General features: G+C 35.1%; 4 protein-coding genes across 9 annotated transcripts; 2 read left to right on the forward strand and 2 right to left on the reverse strand.

The window, feature by feature from the left end:
* LOC107422741 (MDIS1-interacting receptor like kinase 2-like) lies at positions 1–3,973 on the forward strand. Its single transcript, XM_016032244.4, has 2 exons — positions 1–3,056; positions 3,439–3,973. Exons 1-2 carry the CDS (start codon positions 461–463, stop codon positions 3,843–3,845), a joined length of 3,003 nt encoding a protein of 1,000 aa, XP_015887730.3. The 5' UTR covers positions 1–460; the 3' UTR covers positions 3,846–3,973.
* A 1,555-nt stretch (positions 3,974–5,528) lies between these two features.
* On the reverse strand, positions 5,529–6,081 carry LOC107422733 (small acidic protein 1). The gene has a single exon (XM_016032234.4). The coding sequence runs from the start codon at positions 5,947–5,949 to the stop codon at positions 5,764–5,766; it is 186 nt and encodes a 61-aa protein (XP_015887720.1). The 5' UTR covers positions 5,950–6,081; the 3' UTR covers positions 5,529–5,763.
* A 788-nt stretch (positions 6,082–6,869) lies between these two features.
* Positions 6,870–9,826, forward strand: LOC107422740 (uncharacterized). 2 transcript variants are annotated; one of them, XM_016032241.4, is made up of 2 exons: positions 6,870–7,278; positions 8,979–9,826. In XM_016032241.4, the coding sequence occupies exons 1-2, from the start codon at positions 6,916–6,918 to the stop codon at positions 9,504–9,506; spliced, it is 891 nt and encodes a 296-aa protein (XP_015887727.3). In that variant the 5' UTR covers positions 6,870–6,915; the 3' UTR covers positions 9,507–9,826. The 2 variants fall into 2 exon arrangements, with proteins under 2 accessions (XP_015887727.3, XP_015887728.3); XM_016032242.4 differs by having other exon boundaries at positions 6,916–7,278; positions 8,987–9,826.
* A 96-nt stretch (positions 9,827–9,922) lies between these two features.
* On the reverse strand, positions 9,923–15,615 carry LOC107422738 (carboxyl-terminal-processing peptidase 2, chloroplastic). 5 transcript variants are annotated; one of them, XM_025075698.3, is made up of 13 exons: positions 15,434–15,615; positions 14,398–14,758; positions 14,143–14,292; positions 13,539–13,621; positions 13,162–13,370; positions 12,536–12,604; positions 12,160–12,278; positions 11,308–11,401; positions 11,189–11,230; positions 10,800–10,908; positions 10,497–10,594; positions 10,323–10,416; positions 9,923–10,228 (listed from the first exon to the last, which is right to left on the reverse strand). In XM_025075698.3, exons 1-13 carry the CDS (start codon positions 15,548–15,550, stop codon positions 10,103–10,105), a joined length of 1,671 nt encoding a protein of 556 aa, XP_024931466.3. In that variant the 5' UTR covers positions 15,551–15,615; the 3' UTR covers positions 9,923–10,102. The 5 variants fall into 5 exon arrangements, with proteins under 5 accessions (XP_024931466.3, XP_015887724.3, XP_024931468.3 ...); XM_016032238.4 differs by having other exon boundaries at positions 11,308–11,383; positions 15,434–15,614; XM_025075700.3 differs by lacking the exon at positions 14,143–14,292.
* Positions 15,616–15,833: the final 218 nt, after the last annotated feature.

The following is a 15,833-nucleotide window of genomic DNA, read 5'->3' on the forward strand; positions in this document are numbered from 1 at the left end:
GAAACCCCGCAGCCACAACCCAACAAAACAACTTTACGATGGTGGGGTGCCCATTGCTTTAAAGTCCAGCACCAAAACATAGAAATAGCAATTAAATTTCAGAAGACAAATAAATGTGGACGAAAGAGTTTCATGCATCATAAAAAGTAAATAAACAAAAAGAATATATGACTGGACTTGCTTTTTACAAACAAGCAATGATAGATAAGATACCCTCTTTTCTTGTTAAATAGTAACTAGTTGATGCATTCCAAACATCAAATCTCTTTTGTAGATCCACTCTCTTAAGAGTCTAAAATCATCAGCTTCCATTTCTCCTTCAAAACTATGTGCTGAGTATGAATATTTGTTGAAACAGCCAGCATTGCCTCTAAACTTATAACAGTACCCCTTGTAAAGTTGAAGGTGAATTCAGATTCGAGATATTAAATTGAAACGGTTTGGTCTTCTTCCTGAGTAGATGCATGAGCAAGCACACATGACCAAGAAGATTGGAAGACTGGTTCTATTCTTTTTTGTTATGAACATTATCATTTTGCTGCTGGTTCCTCCTTCCCATACTGTTTCAAGTGGTGTTAGTGCTTCTACAGGAACTATGAAAGAAGGACAAGAAGCAGAGGCCCTTCTCAAATGGAAGGACAGCCTTGATATTGATCCAACTCATTCTCTTCTCTCCTCATGGAAACTGCTTCCTCCTCGCAATTCCACCTCACCTTTAACCAATTCTTCTCATCTCCCCAAAAACAGCAGCAGCAGCAGCAGCTTGTGCAATTGGATTGGGATCATTTGTAATCAATTGGGAAGTGTCATGCAGATTAACCTTACAAGCAGTAATCTGAGAGGTACACTCCGAAACTTCACTTTTTCATCCTTTCCCAACTTATACACTTTTGTGCTGTATAACAACTCGCTGTATGGAAATATCCCTTCCCACATCAGTAACCTTTCGAGACTCACCTACCTTGACTTGGGTAGGAATCATCTCACTGGAAATATTCCACCCCAAATAGGCCTTCTAACAGGTCTGCAATACCTTTATTTGGGTAGGAATCATTTCAATGGCTCTATACCACATGAAATAGGCATGATGGAGTCTCTTGAGAAGTTCTATGCTCGTTACAACGATCTTTCAGGTTCAATCCCAGCATCCATTGGAAACTTGAGCAAGTTAATCACTTTAAGCCTTGGTAGAAATAGCATTTCTGGATCCATCCCTCATGAAATAGGACAACTTAAATCTATCAGAGCGCTTAATTTATATTTCAACAATCTTACTGGCTCAATCCCTGCATCCATTGGAAAACTCGTCTCCCTCACCAACTTAAGTTTGTTCGGCAACAACATCACAGGCTCTATTCCTCTGGAAATGAACAATCTTACAAATCTAGAATATTTCCAAATATTTGATAACTTGTTGTCTGGCTATCTTCCAGAAAATATTTGTCTTGGTGGGAGGCTTATGTGGTTTATAGCATCTTATAATAACTTTAGAGGTTCAATTCCAAAAAGCATAAAAAATTGCAGTACTTTAGTTGCAGTTTCACTTGCAGAGAATCAACTAACAGGAAATATATCAGAAGAGCTTGGGGTATACCCAGACTTGGATTATATGGATTTAAGCAAGAACAAGTTTGTTGGTTCTCTTACTGGAAACTGGGGACAATGTAGCAAACTCACAATGCTAAGCATCTCCAACAATAAAATTTCAGGTAGGCTGCTTCCTGAACTTGGAAAAGCTACTCAATTGCATGCACTTGACCTGTCCTCCAATCTTCTAGCAGGGAAAATTCCCAAGGAAATAGGAAGACTGAAATTCTTATATGACCTCAAACTGAACAATAACAGACTTTCAAGCGAAGTTCCTGCTGAAATTGGAATGTTATCTGACCTTGAAAAGCTTGAACTTGCAGAAAACAAACTTAGTGGGCCAATTCCCATAGATTTAGAACATTGTTCAAAACTACTGCACATTAACATGAGAAAGAATAGACTCAGTGGAGCAGTACCATTTCAGATGGGGAATTTGCTCTCTCTGCAAAATCTTGATCTAGGTCAGAATTTGCTAACAGGGGAGTTGCCTATGGAGCTTCGATATTTGCACAAGTTAGAAACACTCAACCTCTCCCACAACAAGTTCTCTGGTACAATTCCATCCACATTTAAAGAGATGTTGAGTTTGACGTCTGTCGATATATCCTACAATCAATTAGAAGGTCCTCTTCCGAGCATCAAAGCTTTCATTGTAGCCCCAACTGAAGCATTCGAAAACAATAAAGCCTTGTGTGGAAACAACACTGGTCTGGAATCATGCCCCATACCCAGGAACAAAAATAGCAATGGGGTTGTAGCTCCAGTCGTCATCTCTATCTCCGGGACTCTAATTCTATTTTTCATCATTGTTGGGATACTTTTTATATGCCATAAGAGAGAGAAGAACATGGATGAGCCAGAAGAAGCACCACCTGAAATTTTCTTCACAACATGGAATCATGATGGGAAAACGGTGTATGAGGAAATAATTACAGCAACAGAGAACTTCAACTCCAAATATTGCATTGGAATGGGGGGATATGGGATTGTGTACAAAGCACTACTATCAACTGGTCAAATTGTTGCTGTAAAAAAATTCCATGAGAATGAGAGTAGAATAGCCAGTCAGGAAGCTTTCACAAATGAAATCAGTGTATTAACAAAAGCACGACACCGAAATATCATTAAGCTGCATGGATTCTGTTCACATGCAAGACATTCATTCTTAGTGTACGAGTTTATGGAACAGGGAAGCTTAGAAAACATACTCGGTGATAAAGTGAAAGCAATAGAGTTCGAATGGTTTAAGAGAGTAAATGTTGTCACAGGTTTAGCCAATGCCTTATCCTATCTGCACCATGAATGCTCACCTGCAATAATTCATAGAGACATATCAAGCAACAATGTCTTGTTGGATGCAGAATATGAAGCTCACCTAGCAGATTTTGGCACGGCTAAAATTATGGTAGCTGAGCCATCATCTGACTGGAATTCATTTGCAGGGACCTTTGGATATGCAGCTCCAGGTAAGTCTTCCATTTGCTCACCTGTATATTGCCATTGATACTAAAACTCAAACCTGTTCAAATTTTTCTGAGAATGATTAGAAAATTTTGAAGCCGGATAATCATTTTGCTGCAAAAATTTATAGACCACTTTGTTAGCGCTTACTAAGAATGTAGCATTCATTATTTTTCAAATTCAATTTCAAAACAAGCAGTCACCATCTAGTTCAAATTGAATGGCCTACTTCCACATTTTATATGAAGCAAAACATATATTCTCAGATGAAATATACACGAGAACCAACAGTAGAAACTGGCCATGAGTTGTAAGTTCTGATCTTTCATTTATTTTGCATCCTTAATTTTGATTAAAATACTATCTGAAAATGTTTTTTTCTTGCAGAGCTTGCTTACACAATGCGAGCAAATGAGAAGTGTGACGTGTATAGCTTTGGAGTTGTAGGATTGGAAGTGATTATGGGAAAGGATCCAGGGGATCTCATCTCATCTCTTTCATCATCATCAGCATCATCATCCTCATCATCATCACAGCCAATTGTTCATCAAATTCTGCTCGGGGATGTTTTGGATCAACGAATCTCACCTCCAATGAATCAAGTAGCAGAGAAAGTTTTCTCCATTGCAAAGCTAGCATTTGCCTGCCTGCAACAAAATCCACAGGCTCGGCCATCAATGAAGGAAGTATCTCAGATATTATCAGCTATGGTACCATCCTCGTCACGAGTAAAAGAATTTGGTCGTGGCTACAATCATTTTGAGAGAGAATATATGTTATCGTTTTGTATATAATCAATACCCTGCCTTTCCTTTACTGCTGTTATTCTTTCAGACCAAACAAGTTTGAGGAAAATCTCATATTTGTGGACGCTCTTGCATCAAAAAAATAATAATAAGCATTGCTACATTGTCCACTTTCACCCCAGGAAGCTACTAGAATTGAAATATTATTTTAGTTGGAATGTTTTACTACAATTGAAATGTTATTTTAGTTGGAACATTCAATGGAAGATTACGCATGAAAGTCAAAAAGGGGGTAATTTTTGTATTCCTTTCCCTTCGGTTTAGGTAATATCTTTTTGTATTCCTTTTCATCCTACGTACATAACTGGCCATTCAGAGAAACTTACTTTTCAAATCTTGGTTCTTCAATATATATATATATATATATATATATATACATCTATATAATCAATCTTAATTTTGCAATGGAAATTTTAAATTCTCTATCCGCTCTACCAGTGTATACAATGCTAAGCACACATTACTGCTTCAATTATTAATGTAAAAACAAAAACAAACAAAAAAAAATAAAAAAACCAAAAACAAAAACAAAAAATACCCAACCAAAAAAAAAAAAAAAAAAGAAAAGACTGTGTTCCCATTTTCTTTTGGCCTAAAATAAGAAAAATAGAGCAAAGTCTCAATGGAAACAAGACCATAAGTCCAGTAAACATTACAATATACATAGTTTATCTAACCCCAAACTAAAATCAAAAGTCCAAATTGAAGGATCATACAGAATAACGAGCATCTGTAATCACATTTTATAATTTCCTATAACCATTGCTTCACCATAATAGTTTGTGGACTATCTGCTATGAAGAACTTGTTCAAAACTCACTGCAATCATTCACCAGAATTCAAAACAGAGTCCCAAGCCACACACCACGAAATGCAAAAGAACAAAGCAATCACCTGGCCTAGCAATAACATCCTCAAATCAAACAGAAACACGAACATGTAAAGATCGAAAACATAACAAGAAAGTTTGCATTGAGGTTTTCTGTGGCGTTTGATCCTATTTTTGTTCTCCAAGACCATAATAACACCTAAATATCTCACTAGCAGTTCGTCTGTACTTCCTTCAGCATCTGCTCAACATAAAGATCTCCAACAAATATTTTCAATGACCAAACTCGTAAACTGCTATTCAGCGCCAACGATCTTCAAAAAGTCCACATTCAAGCAATTGAGCTAGAACTTAGAACTACCACAAAATCAAAAACACCCACATAACTCGAATCTAAAATTCAGCCTCAATTTAACTTACAAATCCTAACCCAGAAAATCTCTTCTCAGTTCCCTACTAGGAATTCAATAATATCCCAATCTCACTAAAAAAATGCTTATAACAGTGCAAAGCAAAATTTCCTATTCATGGAGCACACACACACACAGATATATTGAAAATTTGTGTTTGGCTGTTGAGGAAATTGATAGGCATAAAGTTGTAAACTCATTAGAAAGTTCACAAAAGTCCCAAAGGAAAACAAATGCATTCCGTGAGCGAACGCACACTTCACTACAACGAGGCTATCTCTTCTGTATAAGCAATTCCCTCCAGAAACCAAAGAATAGTAAAATTACAAACCCTAGCACATGAAGAACAAACACCAAATATCAATCAATAATTTTCTCGGAAAATTAATTTTAAAAAATAAAAAAATAAAAAAAGCAACCCACAAACAGAAATTTTACCATCCATCAAAAATATAACCAATCATCGAATTGAATTGAAGCGGAATAACAGAATCTCTACTGTTTCCTTTTCAACATACGATTCTATTCAAAGTTTTTTTTTTTTTTTTTTTTTTTTTGGGGATTACAATTACGGAATAAACCCTAGAAAAAAGAAAGTAGATTGGCGGTGGATAAATGGACCATTTGGACGATGAAGAAGAAGAAGGAAGATGGTGTTGATGATGATTCAATTGATGTCGGAATCGTCGAAATCATCCTCGAAGGAGTTGAAGAAGTCGGCATCGGCAAGCTTGTTATCGGAGACAACGCCCTCACCGAGAACCTCGAGGGGATCCACGTCATCAACGTCCATGGCCATTGTCGAACCCTGCTCCTCCATGTCACCGAAAAACTCCATCGCCGTCGACCTCATTCCTTCTCTCTCTCTCTTCCTCTCTTTCCCTATCTCGCTTTCTTTTTTTATTTATTTCTTTTTTTTTTTTTTTTTTTTTTAATCCTCTCTCTGTGTGTGCTTTAACGAGTTGCTTGCTGAAGAATCTTAAAGGTTATGGAGAGTCATGTTCGACAACTATTTATTTCCTTTCATATCTCTCTGTTTTAGTTTTTCGGTGCAAAACGGCATCGTATGCTTTCTGTCTTTAGGGATTGTTTGGATTGGACTTTGATAGATGGATTGGGCTTCTTCAATTTATGGACCTTCAATTTTAGGATTTCAATTATTATTTTTTTTCTTTTTTCAGCAATAAATTGTGTTATTCTTTTTCTATATTAAAAATTTTAAAAAAAAAATTTTGAAACACATCACGTCCAATATATATACAACAAGTACAAAGTATGATTGAATTTCTACTGGGTTTTCAACATGTCTGCAGCATTTTAGAAAAAGAATTTAAAAATGACAATATTTAAGAAAAATACTTCTTTTTTAAAAGTATATTAACTAATAATCTTGAATATTTTCCCGTTGACAAAAATTAGTAACTTGTAAAATATATAAGAGACACTTGATGATAATTTTACCAAAAAAAGAGATACTTGATGATAAATACTAATTACTATTTGGACACTAAAATGTTATCTCATCCTAAATTCATGGGCTTAATGTTTATGTCAAGTAAAATGTTTTAAAAAAATCTATTCAATTTTTTACCTTTTTTTTTTTTTCAAAAATAAACAGTACAAAAAGGAAGTGAGCTAAGGAATTGCATTAGCAGCAAAAATTAATTAAAGTAAAAAAATATAGATATAATAACTAAACTATAAAATAAATTTTTAAAGGAAAAAAAAAAAAAGGCCTCAAAATGTGGAAAAAAATGTTAAAAGAGTGTTAGAAGATAACAAAAACAACGTGGCAAATGGAAGCTCACAGTGACTTGCAATGGAGAGTGGTGTCGTACTCCTTGTCACACACCCTCATCCGTGGCGACCCAGATACTCTTTTCCCTCTTTCTCTCTAAACCACCCACTTCCTTCTTCCCATTCTCGATGTTCCTTCTCCACCAGGTACCGTCGTTGGGACTCAAATGCCGAAACCATTCGGTCTCAAGGATTCAGTTTTGGTTTCAAACCCAAAGGCGACGACGATGAAGAAGAAGAAGAAGAAGATGAGGAGGAGGAGGAGGATGAGTATGATGGAATTAGAGGGAAGAAGAGGCGGTGGTGGTCAGATAAGTCGTCGAAAATGGATGATGGGCCTTTTGGGATCTTGGAGGAAACCATTGATAGTGTGTGGATTTTCAGGGTTAGAACTTTATATTCGTTCTTTAATATGTTTAACTGGTTTATAATTACATAGAACTTAAGGAATTTGGATGATGCTTGTTTTGAAGTTTTGTTAAGTTTCAAGATGTTGGAGTCTAATTATGCATTAATTATCTTTGCTGGGTTTTGTAATCGTTGATGCATGAATTTTGAGTATTTTAGATTTCTACGTTTGGATGAAATAGTCAAATAGCTTGTTTTCAATTTTTTAAAATCGTCAAATAACTTGCTTACTTTAAAGTCTTGCTAAGTTTCCATATGTTTGGAGTCTCATAATGCATCAAATGTTTTTGCTGGGTTTTGTAATCTTTGATGCATGAAATGGTCTATTTTGTGCTTGCTGGATTTCTATGTGTACCTTTGACTTTAATAGATCACCACTTCTCATACTTGACGTGAAAATCAGTATACTTGATTTTGTGTGTTTCTGTAATGGATTACTCATATCTTGTTATTTTAATAGCTACATTTAGCTGGTTTTTTTTTTGTTTTTTTTTGTTTGTAACTATTAATATCCTTATATTGGTATATGACTATGGCTGTTTTATCAGCATAATTTTAATTTGTTATCTAAGAGGGGAATACAAACAAGTTTAGTTTTTCAAGTAACATAAGCTTTGGATCCAAGATATTAAATTTCTTCGATTCTCGTGAAGATAATACAGTTTTTGATGATAACCATCTAGGTTTGCTTCTGTAGTTTAGTTCTGTTGCTGTGAATCAAACATAATTGCTTATAACTTATAGTTTAGAATGTTTCCACTCGCTAATTTCATAGTTCAGTTGGCCTAGTTTGATTTGCAATTTTATATTTCTTTGTGCTTTACCAACCTATCAATAGTCTACTGCATTTGGAAGAAAGAAGGAAAAATGCCAAGAGTTATTGAGACTGAAATAAGACCAAAATAACCTACTAGCCTGGAGATATTCTTGTACGACTAACCCACCTCATTATACTCTTTAGGTCTTTCAATGATAACCTACTAAAAGAGTTTATATTAATCTGCTAGATTGTGCAACTTTAGTGTGTTAAATGTTTACTAAAATGAGAGAGATTATAGGTAAAATTTTGGTAAAAACATCAGCAGAGAGCTGATGTTCTATGCTTGTTGTTAAAGGCATGCCAAGTTGCAAGCAACAATTTAAAGGCACTGCAATGGGGTATTCTCTCTAAAAAGGAAGGATATTAAGACACCTCAAAGTTATAAATTATCTTTCAAGTGCTTTTGTTAAGGTTGCAAATTGCCAACACCTAAAAAGAGGGGGAGGAAAAAAACAAAAAAAAAACAAAAAAAAAAAAAAAAAAAATCTTTGTTCTGTACCATCATAATTTACCTCTTTATTATAAAGAATTTTTGGAGAAAAAAGGTAGAAGGGGCTAATTTGGAAGATAGATAAACACAAAAGTAGATAGTTTGATCTTAAAGAGAGACTGAGCAAACTTTTCTAGAATTAAATTTTGCACCTAATTATGTTGCTTGTCTTAAACAGGATTTCTTAAATGAGTGACACCATTTTCTTATATGTAAGTAATTTATATTTTAAACAACTTTTGGAACTTTTGTTCAAAAATATCGAGTATGAATTGCATGATGCATTGATACGTTGAGTTTAATTCCACCAACGATTTACACTGTTTCAGTTGCTATATCCTAATATATTTCTCTTTTGTCACTGAAGGTATTCAGATCCTATGGTTGGACACTACCATTTATAATCATATCTTTGTTAGCAGCTACTGGCCCAAAAGCTTTCCTCATGGCATTGGCACTTCCCCTTGGTCAATCAGCACTCTCACTGGCATTTGATAAGATATGGGGCAAAACAGAAAGAAAAAGAAAACGCAAATTCAGGTCCAGGATGAGAAGGAAACCATTCGTCAACAATGCAAATGATGTTGAAACAGATGAAGAGGAAGATGAAGGCCAGGAGACCAGAAAGCAGAGGACGGATTATCAATCATGGGTGGCCGGTGGACCTGTTGATAAGAGTAGCCAAGATGGTGCAGCCAATTTTGGAGGATGGGATGATCTGGAAAGACTGAAATCTGCACAAAGGCCATCAAGAATGAAAAGTGGGTCGGGAAGAAGAACAACAGAGAAGGGTAAGCTGAGTCGGAGAGAAAGAAAAAGCGACACACCATTACTGTTAAGGTTGTTGATTGCCGTTTTCCCATTTTTGGGATCATGGACTAAGATGCTATGGTAAATTTTTACTCTCAAGCAGTCTCAGGTTTAGATGACGAAATTGAAATTCAGCCAAAGCAATCTGAATGTCAACATTCCTAATGATAATTTTTGAGAGTATGTTGTAGCTCCATTCTTTATAGCTCCATTTTGGATTACGGTTTACCTTTGTTGTATACAGTCCTACAGCAATTTTTGGGGACAATTGGATCTGTACAGTTTACTAGTTTAGCTTGTACCTGAAAGTGGTGTATAATTTCTACAGGACATCTTGTATTCATGTAGACCTGAATATCGCATACCTCTTGTCCTTTAAATATAGTAATTATAATTTTAAATTTAGTTTGAGAACCACTGAGGAATTAGCAGAATAAAGAATTCCCATTGGATTTAATTTTCTATCTATCGATTATCACGAATAGAACAGAAAGGAGGGGAAAAACAAATTTAAAAAATAAAATAAAATTCAATGTTTGTATTTTTCCTGTTGTGGAGGAGGGCTTTCCAGCTACACACACTGAGATGATAACAAATTGATGAACCCTCAAAAGAATGTTTTACTACATTACATTCCCTAAAAAATTGTTACCTTCCTGTTAGTGCACACAGAAAATACTGTCATCTTGAAAATAGCTGGCCTCTGTTGACATAGCAACCAGATGCAGGGTCCTGTATGCAGCTACAAAAACTGTCCTCATCCTTGGGAAATAATGTTGGCAAGGGATGGTCTGGAATTACTCCGACCTATGAGCAACGTTAATTTGAGTTAGGGAGAGAAATTTTAATTTTAGTTAGGGAAAGAAAGGGATGAAAAGCCAGAGAAAGTGTGTGCGTAAACCTTGTCGATGTCTGCGTGAGCAGGCGTCTCGTAACGAGCAACAGTGACAGCCAAGCCAGAGCCATCAGAAAGCTTAAAAACGGACTGGATCTTGCTGCAAAGTGGGATAGGTTTTACCTTTCAGGAATATATGATGTTATAATTAAGTCATGGAATGTGTTGAAGCAAAATTACCCTTTGCCAAATGTGGGTTCTCCAAACACCACGGCTCGTTTATTGTCTTTCAATGCACCGGCTAAGATTTCACTTGCACTAGCAGTTCCTTTATTCACCTATAGGAAGCTCAGAAAAGTTGTGTCAGCAATTTTTCCGCAGAGATTTTATGCTAAGTTACTATGAACATAGCCCAAAAACATAAATCTAAGTATGTTGAATATTCCACACCCATTAACCATAGAATATGCAGAATATTACAAATGTATAAAAAGAATCAATTAATATCCTATAAATTGTAGAATACATGTAATGTAAGTATACCAGCACAGCAAGGGGTTCTGAAGCTGCCATTGCACTGCTTCCATCTGTGTCGTATATATCACGTACACCGCGACTATCACAAATGTAAACAATGACACCTTTATCCAACCTGAATGGCAACATTTAATCAAAGATTACGTGCAGAATAAGTTTTATTAGAAAAAGAAGGACAAGCAAAATTAAGTAATAGTCAAATAATAAAAGGTGCCGATGATATTAGAAATCAATAAATTTCTAAAATTTGATCTCCCAGGGCGATATATGACTTCACATCCACATTGGTCCATATAAATTACACGTGATCAAATTGAGTAGCCAATGCGTGCAAAGACAACAAAGGCATGGAATATAAAGGTAAACTAATGCACTAATACTCCAGCATAGTTTACCAAATCTTGGCAATCTCGATTCCTTCTGGGAAAAGCCCACCACTGCACCAAATTTAGGTTTTCAGAAAGCTTGCATAATGGCAAAATTCCAAAATGAACCAAGTTTCATGAGCAATCACCTGTTATCCCGAAGGTCCAACACAAAGGCATTGACATTGTTAGATCGTAAAGCATCAACTGCTTCCTTGACAGCACCTAAATAGAATGCAAGTCCTCAGAGGAAATTGCAGAAATTCACATTTAAAACCTAAGAACATATGAAGTAGAAAAAGGAACAAAACATTTAATCTCTAATTTTTAAAAAGGAACAAACATTTAATCTCTAATTTTTCAAGCTTATTTAAAGCTACTAATATACCATACTCATAATCTAAGCCCAGAGAATTTTGAAATTTGTTTCTCCACAATAGTGACCTTGAGCACCCAATTGATCAAGAAACAAGATTGTGCACATCATGTAGTCCTTAAAAGATAACATCAACTCTCCCTCTCTCATGTTAGACTAGAAAATGGACTTAGAAATAGTAAAATTATTCAACTGCAAGGTAACTTAAATACATCCGCTGCTACTCATGCTCTAACCCCTAGAAAATAGCAAAATGGATGAATATTGTTTGACGGGAAACTCAATCCAACAACTTCTGCTAACTTTCACAAACAGTTCTTTCTTGAGCTGTGGTTTGACAGGAAACATGGGCCTGGGATAGAAAGGTATATAAATAACTCATCATGTAGATACCTAAGTGAAAATTTGATGATTTGAGTCTTTAAGATGAACTAAATGTCAACCAAATAGAAGATGAGTTATAATAAAGATTTAGTCCTCTCTAATCGAGTAAATATTAATTTGTCTCCCTAAATAAAAAAGTAAGTCAAAAGAAAAAAATACTCTAGCCATCTAAGCAAGACAGGAACTTCGATTAATTCAGTACATAGGCAGAACCTAGCTAAAAGAAAATAATTCTACTTACCAGATGCATTTTGATTGAATGAAGTTAGCTTGATATAACCAATCCTAGGCGAATTGTCCCCTGCATCGGGCACCTTGCATAGTCTTGATTTCACCGGGTTCAGTTGAACCTTCTCACGCCTAAACAAAACAACTTAAGTTAATTCTACTACTTAATTTTAGAAAAGATGATAATAAAGCAAAAAAAGGATAAATGAAATGCAAAATTCAGTACATATCAATTCACAACAAAACCAACCATGTAAAGGATAAATCATAAGAACTATCTCCAGTGATTGTAGAATTTATTTCTCTTCAAATAGAAAAGTGGAACAAGGTGTTTCATTAGCCATTGACACTATAAGCTTTGTGTAGAGGTAAATGAAGGCCAAACTTACACTAAATCCAGGTGCTTTATTTCAGGTCCACTTTGAATGGTCAATTTCACTGAGCTTCCTTCAGGACCCCTGTTTAGAATATGGGAAAAATACAACACCGATGAACAACAGAAATTTGAGGGCATTCATTTGATTAATAAAGTACTTTTAAATTTTATGGAACTTTAACGAATAATATGGAAATATCACCAAATATAGAACCAAGCATTTAATAGGTATTATTTTACCATTCTAGTAAGTTATTTTATACACCATAACTAACTTATACCAGACTTTTAAACTGACTTATTATAATTTAATTTTTAGAAGAAAATGCCATCTGAGATATCATAGCAAACTTATAGCACACTTTAAATTCACTTGGAAACTGTAATTTTCCACCAACTAAAGAAACGACCTAACAAACATCACTAGACCAGAAGGAAAAGACAGAAAATGTGGACCTGTTATTCCATGTTTGGCTGCTTGAGAACCAAAAAATTGAGTGTTTTTATAACAAGTTGGAGAAATGCAAATAAAAAGCATCTTAAACAATTAAATTGCATTTCCTTAATAGAGCCTATTCAATGTGTTAAGAATATACGGATGATTCAACAGTGAAGCTTCTAGAAGGGTAAGAAACTCACTGTAAACGATCCGCTGCATCATATATACCCATTGTTTCCGTACTTGTATCATCAATTGCCAGAATAATATCCCCAGACAAGACACCAGCTTTGTTTGCAGGGCCTCCTGGAGCAGCTGAGATAACAACAAGACCAGCAGGTGATCCATCAAATTTTGTAGGGTAGCCAATTGAAAGCCCTACACCGGTAAGAGCACCTTGAGTTCCAGACTGCCTTCAAAGAAGATATTGACAGGCTTTAGGGAAAATATTTTACCGAAATTTTAATGAAGTTGACAATGCCGCATGTAATATTGTTTAAGAGTGTATCTTAGTCAAGCCAAAATGCAACATGCTAAGATAAAGAAGTGAAAGTTACAAGGAAAAACAGCTTTATACCTGCAAACTCTTGAACTTTTCAGGCTCCAAAAATCGAGTGAAAGGATCATCAAGTGTGGCAAGCATCTTCTTTATTGCCATATCTAAAAGCAACGCCCAATCAGGAAATAGGAAGTCAGTATACTAAGAAAAGAAGTATTTATAACCCATAATCAATGCAAATAAAACAATAAAATAGACTTTAAAGTTGATAAATTATGAGATAAATGCTATTGGTGGTTCAGCATAATAACATAAGAAACACAATAAAACAAAAAAAATCGAGAGACAAGAAGAAGCAAAAAAAATTAGATGGAGGTGCTTATTTTACCCAACTGAGCCTAGTCAAGATTAGAAGAATCTACAAGTCTCCAATGGTCACTCTTGAAAGGTTTATATAACTAAGCTTAGAAGAATCTACATAAAAACCAAATGAAGTACAAAACAGAGGTTCATGGTACAATGCGTAGAGTCAGTTCATTTGTTTATATATTAGCCAATAAACCATGTAAGAGATCTCCTATCAGGAGACTACCATGACTGGATCTATCATTATTTCAAATTAATTTTATGGCGGGATGTAGTATCGTTTTGTATAAATGATCATAAATAACTAAACAATTACATGTCTCTTCTCTTGTGTTCATTGGTTCATTGCGAAGTGCATCTTCTCTATACCGAAACCAACTTTGTCCATTAAAAGTTTTGTCAACATATGCACGATCAATTGTTCTCCACGCCTCTAAGAAGAGAAGATTCTCCTCGGTGAGGGCGGCTGTGCAATAAGTGCAAGGAAAGAGAGATAAATTAATCACACAACCTTTCCAGAAGCTTGAAATTCTTGTTCATAATATATATAAAAATTTTAAAATAAACTTACCGGATGGTGTCTTGCTAACAGCAACAGAAAGTGACATGACCAACATCACCCCAACAACCAATCGGCCAAAATGAACAGATACTTTCTGTCTAATTTCTGAACGGTTCATCAATTTACAAAGACTACCAGCATATTTCCAGAATTTGGGAATGCATTTGTAACTTTCAGAGAACAAACCATACTGAGAAGTAAACCTTTTACAAAGTCTCCGTTTGTGCTGAAGCAAGAAATTCCATGCATAACCTCCATCACTATCCCTACCATTTCTAGGTCCGTTACTTGTATCAATCCTCATGCACATAAGTGGTCCATGAAATTTATTTCTTAGAACTTTTACAGGCAGGTACTTCCACTGTAACACCTGCAAAGAGGCCAATTGAAAATCCTTATGAGAATGGCTTTCCCATCATGATTTGGTATTTTAGAATAGTCATTCAAACAGAATCATCTTTCGGGAGACATTTGATTAATATTAATCAATTATTCCTCAATGTGTTTTCATCTCACCGTTTTAAGATAATATAAATTCAGGTCATTTTAGATTATGACTTCAAAGCTTAAAAGGTGAAGAGCAAAGGCCAATGGATGAACAACATCAATTATTTTTCACGTCCAACAAATTTGGTGTTATTTTTACAAGTTTTCCTAAAAACTAAAAATTTTCAATGGTGTTCATTACACTTTCGGAATTCAAACTCAAATGCTACTGATTATCCACATCCAAGGGGAGAAAATTTCCTTCTTCTTTTTTGAGGTATACATAATTAAAGAATCAGAAAATTAGCTGTTTTACTACACTTCTTCTACGTGTCAAATTCAATTCTATAAACAGGTCAATCATTTTTGTTGAACGATAAAGAAAGAAAGAAAGGTAATCAAATAGCTTAGAATTGGAATATACATAAAAGCAAGCCTTTTTTTTTTAATGGAAAATGGAGCGAAAACAAAATCAAGCTCAAGAAGAATTTACAGTTTTAAAATGCGTTTCAAAATTGAGAGAGAGAGAGAGAGAGAGAGAAAGAGAAAGGAAGATTACCGAAGAAGTAGTGGAAATTAGATTTGAATTAGGGTTTTTGAAGAAGCTAGAAATGGGGAAGTGAGGGAATGAAGAAGAAGAAGAAGAAGCAGTTGTAGAGATGGCGAGGAACTCCATCCACACGGTCCCTGTTCTCTCTCTTCTACTTTTTTTAAGTTTTCCTCTTTTTGTTTTTTTTTTTTTTTTATATATATATTTTCATATTTTTGTGTTTGAACGGAGGAGGACCTAGATGGGAACGTCCTCTAGAACTCTATCCTCTTAGTCCTATTCTGGGCCTCTACTCCGTTGGGCCCATAAAACCTGGCCCAATGTCCCATATTATATTGTGTTTGTCTTTTTTCCTTTTTTTCTTTTTTTCTTTTGTTGAACTGAAAAAAAAAAAAAATATATATATATA

Source organism: Ziziphus jujuba, chromosome 3 (genome assembly GCF_031755915.1).
Source record: "Ziziphus jujuba cultivar Dongzao chromosome 3, ASM3175591v1".
In the NCBI taxonomy this organism is placed as follows: Eukaryota; Viridiplantae; Streptophyta; class Magnoliopsida; order Rosales; family Rhamnaceae; genus Ziziphus; species Ziziphus jujuba.

What these genes read in the sequence shown, in the direction of transcription:
- LOC107422741 (XM_016032244.4), top strand. Translation starts at nt 461, where the DNA reads ATGCATGAGCAAGCACACATGACCAAGAAGATTGGAAGACTGGTTCTA. An exon ending in CTTTGGATATGCAGCTCCAG is followed by an intron (nt 3,057 to 3,438) that starts GTAAGTCTTCCA and finishes TTTTTCTTGCAG; the next exon opens with AGCTTGCTTACACAATGCGA.
- LOC107422733 (XM_016032234.4), bottom strand. Translation starts at nt 5,949, where the DNA reads ATGAGGTCGACGGCGATGGAGTTTTTCGGTGACATGGAGGAGCAGGGT.
- LOC107422740 (XM_016032241.4), top strand. Translation starts at nt 6,916, where the DNA reads ATGGAGAGTGGTGTCGTACTCCTTGTCACACACCCTCATCCGTGGCGA. An exon ending in ATAGTGTGTGGATTTTCAGG is followed by an intron (nt 7,279 to 8,978) that starts GTTAGAACTTTA and finishes TTGTCACTGAAG; the next exon opens with GTATTCAGATCCTATGGTTG.
- LOC107422738 (XM_025075698.3), bottom strand. Translation starts at nt 15,550, where the DNA reads ATGGAGTTCCTCGCCATCTCTACAACTGCTTCTTCTTCTTCTTCTTCA. An exon ending in AAAAGTTCAAGAGTTTGCAG is followed by an intron (nt 13,371 to 13,538) that starts GTATAAAGCTGT and finishes CTTTGAAGGCAG; the next exon opens with TCTGGAACTCAAGGTGCTCT. An exon ending in ATCGAGATTGCCAAGATTTG is followed by an intron (nt 10,909 to 11,188) that starts GTAAACTATGCT and finishes GTTGCCATTCAG; the next exon opens with GTTGGATAAAGGTGTCATTG.